We start from the raw sequence: 22,602 nt of genomic DNA, 5'->3' as shown, positions 1-22,602 counted from the left end.
CTAAGCATAACCAGTTCGAAACAAGGTGTGAATGAATGAATGAATGAATGAATGAATGAATGAATGAATGAATGAATGAATGAAAACTTTATTAACAGATTGCAGAATGGGTACAGTACAGTACAGCTCAATACATACAATTGTTAAGGGGATGCAGACCAGAGAAAGACTTTCGTCTTGTTTACATCAGGGTCCCCCATTTTCAATTCATCTAACATATATGACATACATGACATACAGATAGACAGTACTGCTACATCTATACATTTATGACATACCAGATTTGCAATTACAGTACTGTTTGTGATACAAAAAGAGTCCAGAAAGAAAAGAGTATATACATTAGGCGTAGAAACTGTACATTGGATTGGGTAGGTGGGGGTGGGGGGGGACTGTACATTGGAGGTGGTTGGGGGGGGGGGGGGGGTTGGGTAGGAGTGGGGGGGGGGGTTGGGTAGGAGTGGGGGGGGGGGGTGGGTAGGAGGGGTGGGTGGGGGACACTGTACAACTGTACAAACAACACTGTACATTGGATTATTGACAAGACCATACTTGGTAATTTACTGTACATTGGAGGGGGTTGTGTTCGGACATTTACAGGGGCCAGTTTCGAGTTGCAGTCTCCCTTAGGTGTTTTTTGAGAGTGTTTTTGAAAGTTGGACATTAATACAATTTTCAATCAATCAATCAATCAATCAATCAATCAATCAATCAATCAATCAATCAATCAATCAATCAATCAATCAATCAATCAACCAATCAATCCAATAACACACGCTCACTTAAAACAGCGCACCTCCGAACTGCTTCTATAGAAAGTAGGTTCGTGGCTGGCACAGGCTTGCCCAGTGAGAGGATTCTCCGTGGCTGCAGCTGGACCCTATTGCAAATTCCGGTATATAGCTTTCAAAATAAAAGCTAGTTTTTTGTATAAAAAAATATATTTCTTACTACTTTTACAGGACTGTAATCTTCCCACTGAACTTATTTTGAATGCAGTTTTCAGCGATTGGTTGGTTGATTTTGCACTAATGATTCTGGTGAATTTGGTCACACATAGACGCTTCTCAAAGTGACAACAACATCCTAATTTTAATGACCCACGTTTATTTCCTGTTGCAATGTTTTGCTAAATGCAATAACTGACAGAAAATACAATTGTATCCAAACTGTTCCCTAGCAACATAATTCCAGTGAAACCGTCTATAAAATAAATATATGTGAGCGTACTTACTCAATTTACAATATAAATACTTTGTTGTTTTCCTCAAAGGAGATTATTTGACCATGTGTCAGTACACCCAAACGTGATTGACATCCCCACGGACCAATAGCCGCTTTGCATTTGTGAAGAAAATCCCATGACCTCCAATTGTCTAGCAAAGAGGGCGGGACTTGCAAAGTGTGTCAGTCGGTACACTGAACGTGCGATCCAACCGCGATGTAGGTAACTTGTTCTATTTTCTGCTAATCACTGCCATTTTTTTTATAAAGAAGAAACAAAAATATATCGATATCAGTCTCGCCAATTCCAACGAGGCGGTGGTTTCCTGGCAACCTTGTTTTTGTCCTTCATCTCTCTCCACGCATGGCAGCCGCTGACAGCCAAAGAGTCGGGAGCAACAACGGGGGCGATCATATCAATTGACACACTTTCGTTACTGTGTGTCAGTGTCAGTGTCAGGATACAGTAGTGACATTCCATTCTCTATTATTACACGTTGAGCTGCCTGTGCACTGCATGTGCGGTAATAACATGTCAGCGCCTTTACCTGCCATCGTGCCCGCCGCGAGGAAAGCCACTGCAGCGGTGAGTCTGATCCTGATCCACATTTAGATATTAGGTGCTCCTCCTGAACTACTAGCCACTAAAACACATGTGTTTGGATACAGAGTAATAATAACGAACCCCAATGATCAGTCACCACCCTACCACTTATACACCTGATCACAGAACTCTCTATGATAGCATGTACAATAATGCTATGTATACTGTATATATTTATACTTATTTATCCACACCTGTCTTGATATACCTCCTGTATATTATAATACTTTTTACATACTGTATCTTTTAGATACTATATCTATATGTGTATGAGTATGACTCTAACTAGTCTTATACACCTGCTAACCCTATGATAGCACTGTACAATAATACTATATATACTCTGTATATATTTATACTTATTTATCCACTATATCTATATGTGTATGACTAACTAGTCCTATACACCTGATAACCCACATAGAACTCTCTATGATAGCATGTACAATAATACTATATATACTGTATATTTATACTTATTTATCCACACCTGTCTTGATATACCTGCATATAATACTTTTTACATCCTGTATCTTTTAGATACTATATATCTATATGTGTATGACTCTAACTACTAGTCATACCGCTGGCCAGTATGACTTACTACCACAGTGTTAATAATACCTGTTTGATTGATTGATTGATTGATTGATTGATTGATTGATTGATTGATTGATTGATTGATTTATTGAAAATTGTATTAACGGATTGCAGAATGGGTACAATACAGTACAGCTCAATACACACAATTGTTAAGGGGATGCAGACCAGAGAAACACTTTCGTCTTGTTTACATCAGGGTCCCCCATTTTCAATTCATCATATGACATACATGACATACAGGTAGACAATACTGCTACATTTAGACATTTATGACACACCAGTATCACATACTGTTATATACTAATACTACAACTCTATGCATACATCTGATTAGCACTATTACTCAGTAGTACTAATTGATATATTGTATATCTCTGCACTCTGGTTGGATGCCAAACCTCTTTTCGTTGTACTGTACTACTTGTGCTGTATAATGACAATACATTTGAATCTAATCTAATCCATTCTAATCTATACCATATTCTGAAAGATGAAGCTTCTATCCCCAGGCCATCAGGCTGCTAAACGAACAATGAACACTACACAACAACAACCATCAAACGCACATAGCACACACATCCACACGCACACACTCACTTTAAACAAACACACTGTAGCACCCACTCCACACACTTTATAGCACACACTCACTTTAAACAAACACACTGTAGCACCCACTCCCCACACTTTATATTTATTGATGAAGGATTGCACTACAACTCGTACACCTTACTGTAAATTGTACCTAAATTGTACCTCATCCCATTTCTGCTTTGCACTATATAGTATTGTACATTAGTACACTGCATAGTATTGTATATTATATGGTAACTCAGTTACGTCTATTCTGCATCGAACATTGAACATATGTCTATACTGAACACTGTGACCTCATTTTCTACTTCTAAATTACATGCTATACTATGTTATTTGATACTATCTTGTCTAGCACAGTCTCTGGAGCGTAACAGTAAGAAGCATTTTGTATGAAAGTATTCTGTACTTCTGTATGACAACTATTAAAGAAACTTGAAACTTGAAACTTGAAGATAGTCTATTATTACTCTTTAATAATAGGAATGAATGAATGAATGAATGAAAGAATGAAAACTTTATTTAACAGATTGCAGAATGGGTACAATACAGTACGGCTCAATACACACAATTGTTAAGGGGATGCAGACCTGAGAAAGACTTTTGTCTTGTTTACATCAGGGTCCCCCATTTTCAATTCATAGTGAAATGAATAACAGACTGAATAACGTAGCCTGTTATTATTCTCACACACAGGTGATATTTCTCCATGGTCTGGGTGATACTGGGTAGGTGCCTCTTTCATGTGGTGCAGAATCTCTTATACTTTTTAACAAATAAAACGTCTTGTGTGTTCTTCTAAATCGCTTTAATGTTGTTTTTAATCAATATAGCCATGGCTGGGCAGAAGCCTTCGCAGGCATCAGAATACCTCACGTGAAATACATCTGTCCCCATGCGTAAGTATTGACTTGTTATTATCAACACTGTAAATTTAGCACTGTTTGTGTGATATGATCCATATATCCACATGGAACAGCCTGCCTGTGCACATCAAACAAAGCCAGACTAAAGCGTTTTTTTTTAAAACAAAAGTAAAGGCGCTTCTTTGGGAAGAAGTGTAGGATTGAGATTTAAATTTTTTTTCCATCTTTTCAGTGTAGTGTAGTGCAGGGTACGAAATGTATTTTATGTCTTGTTTTATTGTGTTTGTTTTTATTGTGTTTTGTTTTTATTGTTATTGTGTTCTTATTGTGTTTTTATTGTGTTTTTAATGTTTTCCATCGAGGACCACTTTGGAAATAAGTGTTTTAAGTAGGGATGCTCGATATTGGCTTTTTTACCGATAACGATATACCGATATTGTCCAACTCTTAATTTCCGATACCGATATCAACCGATATCAACCAATACCGATATATGCAGGGTTTCCCCCCGGAAACGGAATAATTTCAGGTAATTAACATTACATATCTCTTGTTGTGGAATTAACACAACATTATGCATACTTTTGACAATAAATAAAATCAGAATTTGTTCTTACTTGCTTGCCTGGGTAAATAAAGGTTATAGAAATGTAAAAAATAAATAAAAAATTTGAAAACCGATACCGATATTTTCCGATATCACATTTTAATGCCGATATCGGCCGATAATATCGGACATCCCTAGTTTTAAGTAACGCTTGCAATCCTCTGGAGTGCAGGGTCATGAATCATGATACTTCAATGTTATGTATGATACTTGTAATTTTCCTAATCAAATCAAATCAATTATTCTATTTTTCTACCTCAAACTATAGTCTACCGATATAACTCGGTATATGATAGTCATGTACAATAATACGGTATATACCGTATACCGTATATAATTATATATTTATGTTTACCATATTTATCCACACCTGTCTGAATGTACCTGCATATATTCCTGTTTACATACCCATTATACTATATCTATATCTTTAAATATACCTTACCTACTCTTACTAGTTATACTGCTGGCCATGTGTACTTATGCCTGTATCACTGTACACAATAATACTGTAACACTGTGCATACACCTGATTATCATTGTTACTCATTAGTACTCCTTTATATATATATACTCCAGTTTAATCACTTGTACATTGTATATTGTTAATGCACTTTACTGTTACCTTTGCACTCTGGTTAGATGCCAACTGCTTTATGTTGTACTGCACTTGTGTTGTGTTGTACGATGACAATACATTCTAATCTAACCTAATCTAATCATCTGCGTATATTCCACAGTCCGACCATGCCTGTGTCCTTGAACATGAGAATGTCTATGCCGTCTTGGTAAGAACCCACACTCTGTCTTCTTGAACAGGCTACAGATTGTTGTTGTTGAATGACTGGACAGATGTTTTGGTCTGGTCTCACTGTCGTCTTTTGAATTCGTAGGTTCGACATCTATGGATTGAGCCCGGGTGCGGATGAAGACGTGTCTGGCATTAAAAGGGCTTCAGAAAATGGTAAGTTTGCAAAGATTTGAGACCAGTACACCTGTAGCTTCTTCCATGGCTGGACTGGGGAAATCATTCAAGTAGCTCACCCCATTCCACCCCTGACTTTTTTCTTTTAAGCTACTGATCCTGTTGTTTTAGTTTTAGTTTTAGTTTATTTTGTGTTACTTATTATTATTATTATTATTATTATTATTATTATTATTATTATTATTATTATTATTATTATTATTCAGGCTGGGAAATATAGCGTAAAATATAGCCCCAGTGAGGCCGCTTGTTAAGCAGGGTCTGGGGGTCCCCCAACATGTTAGTTACAAAGACCAAAGGTATATCATTAAGGAGGGAGACGACACAAGGACTAATGTTTAACCAATATTTATTAAATAATAAACAACAAAATAAATAACTATAATGGCCAGTCAGGGTCTGCAGAGTAGTCCGCCAACTCATCTTCACTATCTTGCCATCGCAACTAGAAACACTGGCCTGATTAAATGAATTTTTGGGGGGGGGGGGGGCATGCAGGAAAAACTCCAGGGTGCTCCCGATGGCCTGTCCGGGCCTGGTGGCTTCCTACAGTATGCTCACGTCAGTGTACAGTCGCTGAGTGACTGAAAATGTGTATGAAGAACTGTTTCGACTGGTGAATGGCCACAGTGCACCCTTTGACCCCTTGATTTTAACCTTTTTGACCAAAGTGCATTTTTTTTTTGTACTGACCGAATTCATTTATTAGACTTGACAGATCAGCTATATATACGGATCCTGTTCTAACAGTGTCATGTTCTCACCTTTTTATATAATTTTTTTATTTTCATTTTTTTTCTACTAAAACTGTATTGTTTATTTTGCTCTGTAAAGTGTCTTTGAGCATTCGGAAAAGCGCTATACAATATTGATGTATTATTATTATTATGTTTCTTGTGCTTTAATAGTGTCATGTGTGTCTCTTGTCCCTTGTTCTGTCTTGGATGTGTATAAGTGCAGCTGTTTGCCGTATTCATGCCTTAAATTGCCCCTAATAAAGTGATTTGAATTGAATAATCCGTTCTGACTGAGCGTGATCATCCTCTCCCTCACAGTTAAAGCCTTGATAGACCAGGAGGTGAAGAACGGCATCCCCTCCCACAGGATAGTGCTCGGTGGATTCTCTCAGGTAAGGTGGTGTTGTTTAGGCCAGTGTTGTTGACGTGGACACCAGTTTTTCTGTCACTTATCTCCAACACCCCTCAACAATATTTGGAACCGCTAACCGCCAAAGGAACAACGATGAGAAATGTGGCAGCTATAGAAGGATACTGCTCCAGCTGTGTGTGTGTGTGTGTGTGTGTGTGTGTGTGTGTGTGTGTGTGTGTGTGTGTGTGTGTGTGTGTGTGTGTGTGTGTGTGTGTGTGTGTGTGTGTGTGTGTGTGTGTGTGTGTGTGTGTGTGTGTGTGTGTGTGTGTGTGTGTGTGTGTGTGTGTGTGTGTGTGTGTGTGTGTGTGTGTGTGTGTGTTGTTTGTGCGTGTGTGTGTGTGTGTGTGTCTGCTGTCTGAGAGAGTGTGTGTGTGTGTGTCTGCTGTCTGAGTGTGTGTGTGTGTATGTGTGTGCGTGTGTGTATGTGTGTGTGTGTGGCAGAGGAGGAAGAACTCTGAAGTGGATTTGCGCGGCAGCGGGAAGCCAGCGGGCAGCCAGCGGGCAGCTCTCTTGAGAAGTGCGGCAGGTTGATCTCCACCCCACTTCTCTGGCTTCCCGTCGTCGACGCATTAATCCGCTTGAAGGTTCTTGACCTGGAACTCCGCCCCTACCTCCAGTCAGCCGTCTTTAACTACAATACCCTCAGTCAAGACCCCTACGCTCCCAATCTTCCAGCCGCCTGATTGATTGATTGATTGATTGAAAACTTTATTAACAGATTGCACAATGGGTACAATACAGTACGGCTCAATACACACAATTGTTAAGGGAATGCAGACCAGAGAAAGACTTTCGTCTTGTTTACATCAGGGACCTCCATTTTCAATTCATCATGACATTTATGACACACATGACATACATGATTTACAGTACTGCTACATCCAGTCTGTAACTGTAACTGACCACTGAGACCCACTGCTATTAGCTCCTGGGGGTTCATCAAAGCAAAGCAGGCTATTCTCTGTCCTGGCTCCACAGTGGTAGAAGAACAAACTTCCCATCACAGTCACAGTCAGCCAAAACCTGCCCAAATATTCACCCGTCGACTAAAAATACACTATTCAATCAATATCTGAATAAGGTTATGTACTATGCTACTATGCCTATACTACTACTACCTACTAGGGCTGTCCCCGACTAAGGATTTGGATGGTCGACTATGATTGGCCAAAATTTGCTGTTAGTCGACTATTGGTCGACTAAAAATATTTTAATTTTTTTTTGTATCATTCCATTTGAGCTGTGGGGGGTGCTTAATGTCTGAAGGAGTCGACTGAAGGCTTCTTGTCCTCTGCAAAAGCATGCAATTGGTCCACTGATGGATACATCTTGATATTTGTCTAGTCTAGTGTGTTCATTAGATGGGTGAAATCCTCTTTCAGTGCCTTTGTGCCTGTTTTCGTAGGCAGTTAGCCTCTGGTATGTGTGCCATTAGCGTTAGCCACGCTTCTAGGCCTCTTTTCTTTTGGAAAGAATGATAAAAAGAAAAAAAATATTATATTATAATTTTTTTAATTTTCTTTTTTACTATTCGACTAATAGGGGTCAGCCCTACTACCTACTATGCTAATATGTCTATACTATTATGCACTCAAGTTTGACACGGTTTGACCAACAATATTACTTACCCTAAGCTTCCAGAGGTGTACCCCCTCCTGCTGACTTATTGTACACAATCTGTAAGTCTCTTTGGATAAAAGCGTCACAACTAAATGTAAACGTAATGTGTGGAGGAGGGGGTTTCAAGCACTCCAAACAGGTGCCACTCAATTAACTGATCTGGTCACAACAGCTTACAATTGACCTGCAACACAACTCACACAGTCAGTCAGTCAGCCACACAGACAGACAGACAGACAGACAGCACTCTTAATATTCAACTGCGGACATCTTTTGGCGGACAAACGACAGGTGATTGTCAACAACTAAAATGGGATGCTCATTAAATGACAACCGTGGCCAATGGGCTGTGGCGTTGTGCCACACTAGGATTATAGGAGACACTTCGGGAGCTTTAGTCTAAAACTGAAGCACACAGATCTGTGTTCTACTTGGGACTCAAGCTCTGAAGTCTCCCGGATTCAACAGGCCAACATTTACCTTTTGATGTGGTTTGGTTGGTAATGGAGCGCTTTTAACTTTAAAATACTAGGAATATGTTCAGGTTTCAAGTTTCTTTAATAGTTGTCACAGTAAAATACAGAATATCTTTCCATGAAATGCTTTTTTCCCCCCTGTATGAGCTCCTGAGAGTGTGCTAGATAAAATAGATAAAAAGTATAAAATAGACAAAGTCAAGAGTATACGTAAACAAAAAGTGTTCAGTCAATCAATATACATATATACAATGTTTGGGGATGTAACAGCGACACACAAGGGAGTGATGGAAGTGCGTAAACGTTGCCTTGTCTGTGCAGGGGGGACCGCTGTCTCTCTTTACACCTCTCTCACCACTCTGTGTCTGTGCAAGGGTGAGCGTTGTCTCTCTCTACACCTCTCTCACCACTCTGTCTGTGCAGGGGGGAGCCTTGTCTCTCTACACTGTGTCTCTTGTATGTGATTTTACATTGTCAAATAAATTCAATCAATCAATTCACCACTCTGTGTCTGTGCAGGGGGGAGCCTTGTCTCTCTACACGGCTCTCACCACGCAGCAGAAGCTGGCAGGAGTGGTGGGTCTGAGCTGCTGGCTGCCTCTCCGGACCTCCTTCCCCCAGGTTAGTAACATCCTCGTCCCCTCAGGCAGGGGCTGTTCTGACTGTTGTTAAAGGAACATTACAACATTATATGGGAATGCGTTTACAGTCTTCTTCTCCAGAGTCGGACAAGAAGACGGATACCAATTTCCTCGCTGTGTGCGTTCAGTAGAAAGCTATCCGGCTGCAAGCTGGGAGCGGTGTTTTTGGCGACAGCTATAGGCTAGCTGGTCCATATCCGTGCATTTTCCCATAATGTTGGCATTCCTTTACAGGGATAGTTGTGATTTTACCAATGATGTTGTTGTTGATCGGTAGAGTCCTTTCTCAGCGCAATCCATGCTGTTCCTCGTACCAGCTCTGGCTCTTTAGCCACAAACCAATGCAAAGTCAATGGGGTCGAGCCCCTGTCTGTACAAGCTGACTGAGGCTCACTGAGGTTTACCTTGAGATGTCAGTGAGCCTCAACCAGCTCGTACAGACAGCAGCTCCATCGCACTGACTCTACACCGGAGCTGGTGTGAGGAACAGCACGGATTGCGCTGAGAAAGGGTTCTACCAATATGATAAGATACAAGATAAAACTATTCGTCTGTTCACACAAAAATTTGTTTAGCATCACATGCCCCAACCAATCAGAATAACCCAACCGTTAACCCAAACCCGACTTTTCTCTGGGTTTGATCCTTTGATATTTTTCCTTTGATCCCCGTTCTAAACACTCTGCCGGAGCTCCCTGGCACATCTGCCTACGTTAAAATTGCAATGACTATCGAATCCTACCTTTTGAACTGGGATAGTTTAGTGTGGGGCCACTTTTTTTTTTTTTTTTTTTTTTTTCAAGAACTCCTCCCCCTCAGAGGGAATCAGGACAGAGCGATCGCTTTGAGAATTTATCGCCTCAAACCTATTTCCTGTATACACATATACACGAGTAATCGCGATTGCGATGGGATCACTGGGATTAGCCTTCTGGCTAAGGTAAGGTCTATTCTATGTCTATTTTACCGAACCTAAAACATGTTTTTGTAACCATCACAGTGTCGTATTTTACCGGACCTAAAACATTGGTAATGCTGGCAGTTTCCAGTTAAAACGACCCCCCCCCCCTTGATGATTTTGTACATATGTACATGGTATATACCTTTGATTTGGAAGTATTTGGAGTTTCAGGCGAGCAACCCGAACGATTTGGGCATAATGCATATAACGCGCCATATCTCGCGATTTATGAAAAAAGACTGGATTATTTTGGAAAGGGCGATGTTTAGCAGTAACAAACTACAGTATGTAGAAATTAACTGGTTAGTCAGTGTTGCACTATGAACAATGCCTGTCAAATGAGCCATACTATTGTCTCCATAGCTATAATACAGAACACACGATGGGTCCGCAAACACCGCTAAAATGGTCAATAACGCTGGCGCCATTGAGTAAAGAAGGGAAAATAGCGTGGCGGTCAATGAGTTACCGGTAAGTAGGACCAACCATTACGCCAAATCTTTTGTCCCCTCGGCTATCAGACTTTTAATGGAACGTCATAACGGCGGCCAGAAGGCAACAACGAAAACCGCTGAGACAGAGCGTGGAGAGGTTGATTTGTGATGCTCGTCCCCTTCTTGACCACCTGGTCCGTCCAGAGAGAACATAGGTCTCTCTGTTTTACTCCAATTATTTTGGAGCACACTCACAATATACTGTAGGCTGATAGGCCACTGAACCAGCAGATAAAAGAAAAAGTTAAGAGGCTTTCAATAAAATAACCATAAAAAGTGCTCAGGATCTTCACACTAACATTAAAAGAGTTCAGCTTTCTCAACAAGTAGATCCTCTGCTGACCTTTTTTGACAATGGACTCTGTATTTAAGTTGAACAGTTTACAATCAAACACAGTTCCCAGGTATTTGTAAGATTCAACAATCTGGACGTCCTCGTCGTGAATTACACTGGCTTGATATTTTGCCATATATTAACAAACGTATAATTTTCATCATCATCAAGGTTATTATTTTCACTGCTGGTAATGTTGTGATACTAAATTACCTTGCATGCATAAGTCACTTTGGCTTTTATGCACATATGTTTGTTAGGATTCAGAATTATATGCAATAAAAGATGACTTGCATGATCACATGGCTTTGTTTCAGAAACTCTTGGTTTGTTTGTCAACTGGCAATGTGAATGAATGAATGAATGAATGAAAACTTTATTTAACAGATTGTCGAATGGGTACAATACAGTACGGCTCAATACACACAATTGTTAAAGGGGATGCAGACCTGAGAAAGACGTGTGTCTTGTTTACATCAGGGTCCCCCATTTTCAATTCATAGTGGCACATAACCGAACCAATAAACACGGCAACAAAAGTAACATTTTCACTTTTGATTCGGACCATTTCAAACAAACTCAGGTGCCCCCACTGTGTACTATTTCGATTTTAAAGTTTTTATCGAACGCAAATATTTAGGTATCATGTAAATTTGACATCATTAACTCCTAGGCCTAAACCAATCAGGCAAATCCCCTGGACCTAGTCATAATCTATAATTATCTCATTATAATAATCCTAATCTTTTCTATTTTCAGGCTTCTGCCAATTCCCCGAACAAGGACATGCACATTCTGCAGTGCCACGGCGACGCCGACCCGCTGGTGCCCTACGTGTTCGGCAGTCAGACGGCAGAGAAGTTGACAAACCTCATCAACCCGGCCAATGTCACCTTCAAGACCTACCGCGGTCTGCCACATAGTGCCTGTCCCGAGGTCCGTGTGTAGGCAAGAGTAGAGACGCATTCTTCATAGTGCCCGTCCTGAGGTCCGTGTGTAGGAGGCAAGAGTAGAGACGCATTCTTCATAGTGCCCGTCCTGAGGGTCCGTGTGTAGGAGGCAAGAGTAGAGACGCATTCTTCATAGTGCCCGTCCTGAGGGTCCGCGTGTAGGAGGCAAGAGTAGAGACGCATTCTTCATAGTGCCCGTCCTGAGGGTCCGTGTGTAGGAGGCAAGAGTAGAGACGCATTCTTCATAGTGCCCGTCCTGAGGGTGTGTGTGTAGGAGGCAAGAGTAGAGACGCATTCTTCATAGTGCCCGTCCTGAGGGTCTGTGTGTAGGAGGCAAGAGTAGAGACGCATTCTTCATAGTGCCCGTCCTGAGGTCCGTGTGTAGGAGGCAACAGTAGAGACGCATTCTTCATAGTGCCCGTCCTGAGGGTCCGTGTGTAGGAGGCAAGAGTAGAGACGCATTCTTCATAGTGCCCGTCCTGAGGGTCTGTGTGTAGGAGGCAAGAGTAGAGACGCATTCTTCATAGTGCCCGTCCTGAGGGTCCGTGTGTAGGCAAGAGTAGAGACGCATTCTTCATAATGCCCGTCCTGAGGGTCCGTGTGTAGGAGGCAAGAGTAGAGACGCATTCTTCATAGTGCCCGTCCTGAGGGTCTGTGTGTAGGAGGCAAGAGTAGAGACGCATTCTTCATAGTGCCCGTCCTGAGGGTCTGTGTGTAGGAGGCAAGAGTAGAGACGCATTCTTCATAGTGCCCGTCCTGAGGGTCTGTGTGTAGGAGGCAAGAGTAGAGACGCATTCTTCATAGTGCCCGTCCTGAGGGTCCGTGTGTAGGAGGCAAGAGTAGAGACGCATTCTTCATAGTGCCCGTCCTGAGGGTCCGTGTGTAGGAGGCAAGAGTAGAGACGCATTCTTCATAGTGCCCGTCCTGAGGGTCCGTGTGTAGGAGGCAAGAGTAGAGACGCATTCTTCATAGTGCCCGTCCTGAGGGTCTGTGTGTAGGAGGCAAGAGTAGAGACGCATTCTTCATAGTGCCCGTCCTGAGGGTCCGTGTGTAGGAGGCAAGAGTAGAGACGCATTCTTCGTTTTAGTTAGTTCATTCTTTTGCGTTATTTTTTTTTGTTTTTTTTTTTTTGTTTGTTTTTTTCCGTTATTTTTTTTGCGTTTCCGTTTTAGTTCGTTAATTTTTTTGCGTTTTTTTTTTGTTTTCGTTTTAGTTCGTTAGTTTTTTTGCGTTTTTGTTTTAGTTCGTTCGTTTTTTTGCGTTTTTGTTTTAGTTCGTTCGTTTTTTTGCGTTTTTTTTCTTTCTTTTTTTCTTTTTCGTTTTCGTTTGTACATTTTTTTGCGTTCTTTTTTTCGTTCGTTTTTTTTCGTTAGTTTTTTTGCGTTTTCGTTTTAGTTCGTTCTTTTTTTGCGTTTCTTTTTGCGTTTTCGTTTTAGTTAGTTAGTTTTTTTGCGTTTTCGTTTTAGTTCGTTCGTTTTTTTGGAGGCAAGAGTAGAGACGCATTCTTCATAGTGCCCGTCCTGAGGGTCCATGTGTAGGAGGCAAGAGTAGAGACGCATTCTTCATAGTGCCCGTCCTGAGGGTCCGTGTGTAGGAGGCAAGAGTAGAGACGCATTCTTCATAGTGCCCGTCCTGAGGGTCTGTGTGTAGGAGGCAAGAGTAGAGACGCATTCTTCATAGTGCCCGTCCTGAGGTCCGTGTGTAGGAGGCAAGAGTAGAGACGCATTCTTCATAGTGCCCGTCCTGAGGGTCCGTGTGTAGGAGGCAAGAGTAGAGACGCATTCTTCATAGTGCCCGTCCTGAGGGTCCGTGTGTAGGAGGCAAGAGTAGAGACGCATTCTTCATAGTGCCCGTCCTGAGGGTGTGTGTGTAGGAGGCAAGAGTAGAGACGCATTCTTCATAGTGCCCGTCCTGAGGGTCTGTGTGTAGGAGGCAAGAGTAGAGACGCATTCTTCATAGTGCCCGTCCTGAGGGTCCGCGTGTAGGAGGCAAGAGTAGAGACGCATTCTTCATAGTGCCCGTCCTGAGGGTCTGTGTGTAGGAGGCAAGAGTAGAGACGCATTCTTCATAGTGCCCGTCCTGAGGGTCTGTGTGTAGGAGGCAAGAGTAGAGACGCATTCTTCATAGTGCCCGTCCTGAGGGTCTGTGTGTAGGAGGCAAGAGTAGAGACGCATTCTTCATAGTGCCCGTCCTGAGGGTCCGCGTGTAGGAGGCAAGAGTAGAGACGCATTCTTCATAGTGCCCGTCCTGAGGGTCTGTGTGTAGGAGGCAAGAGTAGAGACGCATTCTTCATAGTGCCCGTCCTGAGGGTCTGTGTGTAGGAGGCAAGAGTAGAGACGCATTCTTCATAGTGCCCGTCCTGAGGGTCCGTGTGTAGGAGGCAAGAGTAGAGACGCATTCTTCATTTTAGTTAGTTCATTTTTTTGTCTTCTTTTTTTTGCGTTTTCGCTTTAGTTCGTTCGTTTTTTTGCGTTTTTGTTTTACTTCGTTCGTTTTTTTGCGTTTTTTTTGCGTTTTTGTTTTAGTTAGTTCATTTTTTTGCGTTTTCGTTTTAGTTAGTTCATTTTTTTGTGTTCTTTTTTGTGTTCTTTTTTTTGCATTCTTTTTTTTAAGTTCGTTTTCGTTTTAGTTCGTAAATTTTTTTGCGAATGGTTCAGCGCCAACATGGAAAATACAACTTTCGCACCCACCTGTCACTGTTCTACACTAGACCCTGCTGTCATTGCATTCTTCATAGTGCCCGTCCTGAGGGTCTGTGTGTAGGCAAGAGTAGAGACGCATTCTTCATAGTGCCCGTCCTGAGGGTCCGTGTGTAGGAGGCAAGAGTAGAGACGCATTCTTCATAGTGCCCGTCCTGAGGGTCCGTGTGTAGGAGGCAAGAGTAGAGACGCATTCTTCATAGTGCCCGTCCTGAGGGTCCGCGTGTAGGAGGCAAGAGTAGAGACGCATTCTTCATAGTGCCCGTCCTGAGGGTCCGTGTGTAGGAGGCAAGAGTAGAGACGCATTCTTCGTTTTAGTTAGTTCATTCTTTTGCGTTAGTTTTTTTCGTTAGTTTTTTTGTGTTTTTTTTTTTTTTTTTTTTTTGTAATTTTTTTTGCGTTTGTTTTTTTCCGTTAGTTTTTTTGCGTTTTCGTTTTGTTTTCGTTTTAGTTCGTTCTTTTTTTTGCGTTTTTGTTTTAGTTCGTTAGTTTTTTTGCGTTTTTGTTTTAGTTCGTTCGTTTTTTTGCGTTTTTTTTCTTTCTTTTTTTCTTTTTCGTTTTCGTTTGTACATTTTTTTGCGTCCTTTTTTTCGTTCGTTTTTTTTCGTTCGTTTTTTTGCGTTTTCGTTTTAGTTCGTTCTTTTTTTGCGTTTCTTTTTGCGTTTTCGTTTAAGTTCGTTTGTTTTTTTGCGTTTTCGTTTTAGTTAGTTCGTTTTTTTGCGTTTTCGTTTTAGTTCGTTCGTTTTTTTGGAGGCAAGAGTAGAGACGCATTCTTCATAGTGCCCGTCCTGAGGGTCCATGTGTAGGAGGCAAGAGTAGAGACGCATTCTTCATAGTGCCCGTCCTGAGGGTCTGTGTGTAGGAGGCAAGAGTAGAGACGCATTCTTCATAGTGCCCGTCCTGAGGGTCCGCGTGTAGGAGGCAAGAGTAGAGACGCATTCTTCATAGTGCCCGTCCTGAGGGTCCGTGTGTAGGAGGCAAGAGTAGAGACGCATTCTTCATAGTGCCCGTCCTGAGGGTCCGTGTGTAGGAGGCAAGAGTAGAGACGCATTCTTCATAGTGCCCGTCCTGAGGGTCCGTGTGTAGGAGGCAAGAGTAGAGACGCATTCTTCATAGTGCCCGTCCTGAGGGTGTGTGTGTAGGAGGCAAGAGTAGAGACGCATTCTTCATAGTGCCCGTCCTGAGGGTCTGTGTGTAGGAGGCAAGAGTAGAGACGCATTCTTCATAGTGCCCGTCCTGAGGGTCCGTGTGTAGGAGGCAAGAGTAGAGACGCATTCTTCATAGTGCCCGTCCTGAGGGTCTGTGTGTAGGAGGCAAGAGTAGAGACGCATTCTTCATAGTGCCCGTCCTGAGGGTCTGTGTGTAGGAGGCAAGAGTAGAGACGCATTCTTCATAGTGCCCGTCCTGAGGGTCTGTGTGTAGGAGGCAAGAGTAGAGACGCATTCTTCATAGTGCCCGTCCTGAGGGTCCGTGTGTAGGCAAGAGTAGAGACGCATTCTTCATAGTGCCCGTCCTGAGGGTCTGTGTGTAGGCAAGAGTAGAGACGCATTCTTCATAGTGCCCGTCCTGAGGGTCCGTGTGTAGGAGGCAAGAGTAGAGACGCATTCTTCATAGTGCCCGTCCTGAGGGTCCGTGTGTAGGCAAGAGTAGAGACGCATTCTTCATAGTGCCCGTCCTGAGGGTCTGTGTGTAGGCAAGAGTAGAGACGCATTCTTCATAGTGCCCGTCCTGAGGGTCCGTGTGTAGGAGGCAAGAGTAGAGACGCATTCTTCATAGTGCCCGTCCTGAGGGTCCGTGTGTAGGCAAGAGTAGAGACGCATTCTTCATAGTGCCCGTCCTGAGGGTCCGTGTGTAGGAGGCAAGAGTAGAGACGCATTCTTCATTTTAGTTAGTTAATTTTTTTGTGTTCTTTTTTTTGCGTTTTCGCTTTAGTTCGTTTGTTTTTTTGCGTTTTTGTTTTACTTCGTTCGTTTTTTTGCGTTTTCTTTGCGTTTCCGTTTTAGTGCGTTTGTTTTTTTGCGTTTTTGTTTTAGTTAGTTCATTTTTTTGTGTTCTTTTTTGTGTTCTTTTTTTTGCATTCTTTTTTTTAAGTTCGTTTTCGTTTTAGTTCGTAATTTTTTTTGCGAATGGTTCAGCGCCAACATGGAAAATACAACTTTCGCACCCACCTGTCACTGTTCTACACTAGACCCTGCTGTCATTGCATTCTTCATAGTGCCCGTCCTGAGGTCCGTGTGTAGGAGGCAAGAGTAGAGACGCATTCTTCATAGTGCCCGTCCTGAGGTCCGTGTGTAGGAGGCAAGAGTAGAGACGCATTCTTCATAGTGCCCGTCCTGAGGTCCGTGTGTAGGAGGCAAGAGTAGAGACGCATTCTTCATAGTGCCCGTCCTGAGGGTCCGTGTGTAGGAGGCAAGAGTAGAGACGCATTCTTCATAGTGCCCGTCCTGAGGGTCTGTGTGTAGGAGGCAAGAGTAGAGACGCATTCTTCATAGTGCCCGTCCTGAGGGTCCGTGTGTAGGAGGCAAGAGTAGAGACGCATTCTTCGTTTTAGTTAGTTCATTCTTTTCCGGTCGTTTTTTTGCGTTTTTTTTTTTTGTTTTCGTTTTAGTTTGTTCTTTTTTTTGCGTTTTTGTTTTAGTTCGTTAGTTTTTTTGCGTTTTTGTTTTAGTTCGTTCGTTTTTTTGCTTTCTTTTTTTCTTTTTCGTTTTCGTTTGTACATTTTTTTGCGTTCTTTTTTTCGTTCGTTTTTTTGCGTTTTCGTTTTAGTTAGTTCGTTTTTTTGCGTTTTCGTTTTAGTTCGTTCGTTTTTTTGGAGGCAAGAGTAGAGACGCATTCTTCATAGTGCCCGTCCTGAGGGTCTGTGTGTAGGAGGCAAGAGTAGAGACGCATTCTTCATAGTGCCCGTCCTGAGGGTCTGTGTGTAGGAGGCAAGAGTAGAGACGCATTCTTCATAGTGCCCGTCCTGAGGGTCCGTGTGTAGGAGGCAAGAGTAGAGACGCATTCTTCATAGTGCCCGTCCTGAGGGTCTGTGTGTAGGAGGCAAGAGTAGAGACGCATTCTTCATAGTGCCCGTCCTGAGGGTGTGTGTGTAGGAGGCAAGAGTAGAGACGCATTCTTCATAGTGCCCGTCCTGAGGGTCCGTGTGTAGGAGGCAAGAGTAGAGACGCATTCTTCATAGTGCCCGTCCTGAGGGTCTGTGTGTAGGAGGCAAGAGTAGAGACGCATTCTTCATAGTGCCCGTCCTGAGGGTCCGTGTGTAGGAGGCAAGAGTAGAGACGCATTCTTCATAGTGCCCGTCCTGAGGGTCCGTGTGTAGGAGGCAAGAGTAGAGACGCATTCTTCATAGTGCCCGTCCTGAGGGTCCGTGTGTAGGAGGCAAGAGTAGAGACGCATTCTTCATAGTGCCCGTCCTGAGGGTCCGTGTGTAGGAGGCAAGAGTAGAGACGCATTCTTCATAGTGCCCGTCCTGAGGGTCCGTGTGTAGGAGGCAAGAGTAGAGACGCATTCTTCATAGTGCCCGTCCTGAGGGTCCGTGTGTAGGAGGCAAGAGTAGAGACGCATTCTTCATAGTGCCCGTCCTGAGGGTCCGTGTGTAGGAGGCAAGAGTAGAGACGCATTCTTCATAGTGCCCGTCCTGAGGGTCCGTGTGTAGGAGGCAAGAGTAGAGACGCATTCTTCATAGTGCCCGTCCTGAGGGTCTGTGTGTAGGAGGCAAGAGTAGAGACGCATTCTTCATAGTGCCCGTCCTGAGGGTCCGTGTGTAGGAGGCAAGAGTAGAGACGCATTCTTCATAGTGCCCGTCCTGAGGGTCTGTGTGTAGGAGGCAAGAGTAGAGACGCATTCTTCATAGTGCCCGTCCTGAGGGTCTGTGTGTAGGAGGCAAGAGTAGAGACTATAGATGTCCGATATTATCGGCCGATATTGGCATTAAAATGTGATATCGGAAAATATCGGTATCGTTTTTTTTTTTTTTTTACATTTCTATAACCTTTATTTACCCAGGCAAGCAAGTAAGAACAAATTCTGATTTTATTTATTGTTAAAAGTATGCATAATGTTGTGTTAATTCCACAACAAGAGATATGTAATGTTAATGATCTGAAATTATTCAGTTTTTTGGGGGGGGAAACCCTGCATATATCGGTATCGGTTGATATCGGTTGATATCGGTATCGGAAATTAAGAGTTGGACAATATCGGTATATCGGTATCGGTAAAAAAGCCAATATCGAGCATCTCTAGTAGAGATGCATTCTTCATGCGTGGCCATTGAATGTGTAATACAACATACTGTAGGTCTGGGCCATATAACAATATTCTTTTATAAAGATGTTTTTTGCAGCCATTCGCAGTGTTGGAGAAACTACTCTATAAAACTCTAGTTTACCAAACTAATGGCTACTTCACAATGAAAAGTAATTAAACAAAATCTTAACTACTCTAAATGAACTACTCTTTGAAAAAGTAATTCCACTACTACATCTAAACTGCTTCACGGAAAATTTTAAGTCTGGAATGTCATATAGTTACACAGAGCAACCACTGAACTGACACTAATTAAAGTTACAATCGTGTGTTTGGTTTATGGACCAGGGCAGGCCGATCGTCACTTGTGCACACCACCCGTGGGGGTGCGTTTTAACGAGAGGACAGGGAGCTGCTACCGTGAATCGGCAAAATGCACTATTTCTAGGGAAATTGTTTGTAATGAATCACCTAAACTACTGAAAAAGCGATTGAGATTTAAATGTAGTTAAACTACCACCCGGATACTGCTAAATGTAGTTCAACTAGTAATTGAACTACAGTTAACTAATCTCCAATACTGATTTCTGCTTTATTAGATGGGTTTGGTGGATGACAGGAAATCAGGGGTAGAGGGAAGGGGACAGCACACCCTGCTGGCCAAACCCTAGAAGTGCAGCTTAATCCGCTCTGGCCCCGAAAGGTCGAGCATTATGCACATCCAGATCTCTGGTGACCTCGTGCAGGGGGCGAACAGAATCCACAACTCCTGCTGTGTTTTATTGAGATCAAGATCCTGATGAAGATCCTTTTGATCCAAATGTTGATCACAATAAATACAGCGGGGGCAACAGTGTGCAGATTCTTAGTATTATTTCTTATCCATAAAGGAACTTTGATCCCATAGATGGCCCATAGAAAAGACAGCTCTTAAAAAAACGATACCTTCAACATGGAATAATGTCCTCTAATAACTTTAATTATACTTGATGTATTTCATACAACCTAAAAGTCAGAACTATCCTTTTATTTAAGCAGTATGAAATACTTGCCAGTAGTGTAGTCCAGTGTTTCTCAAAGTGGGGGGCGCAGAGGCATGACAGAGGGAACCTTGAGATTTATAATTTTTTTTTTTTTTTTTTTTTTTTTTTTTTATTTATTACAGAAAATTATCACTAAAGTGCTATCTGTTGCAGCTGCACTGTTCTCCATGAAAATACCATTTCTCAAAATCTGAAAATCATTATTTAATAAAACACAGAAAAGGATCACCAAGTTACTCTGGATAAAAAAAACCTTTACAGACAACATTGAGACAAAGCTTCCTGACACATCTCCATCCAAACTCTTGGAAGAACTCTTTGAAATCTCATCTGATACCACCTAGAGAGCTAGTTTCAGAGTGTGGTGCTGAGTACCAAGTATCTCATCTCATGGCCCACCAAGTATCTCATGATGCAGCAGTTAAGGTGTTGATACCATTCAGCACCACATACAGTATCATGTGTGAAGCTGGCTTTTCATCCATGACAGCTCTGAAAACAAAATATAGGGCCAATTTGAAAGGTCACGATATTGGTGTTATTTCAATAAATTTAAACATGGCCCATTTCATGACTATTTTGTTGGGGCGAGGGGGGGGGGGGGGGGGGGGGGGGGCCCAAAATATTTTGGTCCGCCAAAGGGGGGCCTGACAAAAAAAGTTTGAGAAGCACTGGTGTAGTCGATGCATAAGCGTTAGCTTACTTACAGAGTTCTGTGGCCGGGGTTCTGATCCAAACAGGCAGCTTCAGACGGGCAGCACACGGCACACTCTTACATCCTACAGGAAATTAAATGTTTTGACCTATAGTATGTCTCTCTTACATCCTACAGGAAATTATATTGTTTTACCTATAGTATTTCTCTCTCTTACGCCCTACAGGAAATTATAGATTGTTTATAATATTACTCTCTTACATCCTACAGGAAATTATAGATTATTTTACCTATAGTATTTATTTCTCACATCTTACAGGAAATCATAGATTGTTTTTACCTATAGTATTTATCTCTTACATGACATCTTACAGGAAATCATATTGTTTTACCTCTAGTATTTCTCTCACATCCTACAGGAAATCATATTGTTTTACCTCTAGTATTTCTCTCACATCCTACAGGAAAGCATATTGTTTTACCTATAGTATTTCTCTCACATCCTACAGGAAATGGTGGATGTTAAACGGTTCATAGAGAAGCATCTTCCACCTATCCGTGATGATTGATGTCGTCGAGTGGCTGAATTCACACCCACACAGCAGACCAGACCGCCGGGCAGATCTACAGACAGAGCTGAACCCCGGTGAAGCTCCATAGACCCGCGGAACCAACTTGACAAACTCAACTCCACAAACCTCGCTGCTTCTTGTAGAGCCGGACCGGACCCGGGGCTTGAAAAGTGTTAAGCCCAGAAGAGGCAACGACTGAATGACAAGTGTTTCCTCTGGACTGGAGCCACACAGCAACAATCCTACTGTGTTGCAATAGAGTAACGTTAGCTGCCACTGTCAACTTGTATAATAGCTGTCTGCTAGCGAGATAAGCCATTACCTGCAGGAAACTCATGTACTGGAATCACTAGGGCTACTTTCTGCTTTAGTATTTAATTTAATATCTCACAATAAAAACAGCTTGTTGTTAATAATCTGTTTGTAATTAAAATATTTCAAGGATATCACAGCAGTTGCGTGATTGTAAAGGGAAAACATTTACAGGTTACATGAATTGTCTTCTCGCTCTCTATATATATATTATATATATATATATAGCATTGCAAGAAATAATATTTCCTGAATATTCATGCTATACAACAATGAATGAAATACAACATACAAGTGTGCTTTATTTAATTTGTGAGAATTTAAATAGCTATTTCACACAAATTAATTGGAAATACACAAATATATCAATGGTCATGTGTTATCTAGTTTATTGATCCCTGTTCTTTTTGTAAATTAAATAGAACAACTAAAAGAACAACTAAATGAACATCACAGTATTGAAACACACGGGCGAGATCTGTTTTCTGTATCCGCTCGTCGTTTGTAAAAAGTGTGTCGTCTTTTGAGAGGAGCTGAAAGCACCAACAGTATATAATTGTTGCACCGTTCAGATCACACTGAAGGTGTTCCTGTGAAAGTGTTAATGCCAAGGCACTGACCTCCTTCTAAAGTCAACATTAAAGGTCGAATCCGTAATGTGCCCAACAGCGACCTCTATAGGCAAAAGAGCTCCTCTTGGTAACCGCATTGTTTAAATTATTATTTTTTTGACTGATGTGTGGGTTGGATATCGGGAGGTCTGGAGAAATTCACAGTATAATAAGTTACAGAGCACCACCTCGTGTCAGAAGACCAAGCGGCGCCAAAGCTGTGATCTGTTGCCTTAGCGGTCGCTGTTTGACTGCATTACAGATTCTACCTCTAAACATTTTACAATAACTGAATAATATACCTCAAGGCTGACGAGATTAACCTAAACACAAACACAGTGCTCACAGAATCATGCT

At 42.1% G+C, this 22,602-nt stretch overlaps 1 protein-coding gene across 1 annotated transcript; it reads left to right on the top strand.

Annotated features, from left to right (window-relative positions):
• Positions 1–1,408: 1,408 nt before the first annotated feature.
• Positions 1,409–21,768, top strand: LOC311238242 (acyl-protein thioesterase 1-like). Its single transcript, XM_084326265.1, has 9 exons — positions 1,409–1,810; positions 3,722–3,753; positions 3,859–3,924; positions 5,239–5,286; positions 5,392–5,462; positions 6,539–6,612; positions 9,248–9,349; positions 11,918–12,094; positions 21,260–21,768. The coding sequence occupies exons 1-9, from the start codon at positions 1,742–1,744 to the stop codon at positions 21,317–21,319; spliced, it is 699 nt and encodes a 232-aa protein (XP_084182391.1). The 5' UTR covers positions 1,409–1,741; the 3' UTR covers positions 21,320–21,768.
• Positions 21,769–22,602: the final 834 nt, after the last annotated feature.

The sequence above is a fragment of the Notolepis coatsorum genome (genome assembly GCF_963971535.1).
Source record: "Notolepis coatsorum genome assembly, chromosome: 12".
Lineage (NCBI taxonomy): Eukaryota > Metazoa > Chordata > Actinopteri > Aulopiformes > Paralepididae > Notolepis > Notolepis coatsorum.
Note: the sequence above shows the minus strand (reverse complement) of the source record. Positions and strands in the feature narration are given on the sequence as shown.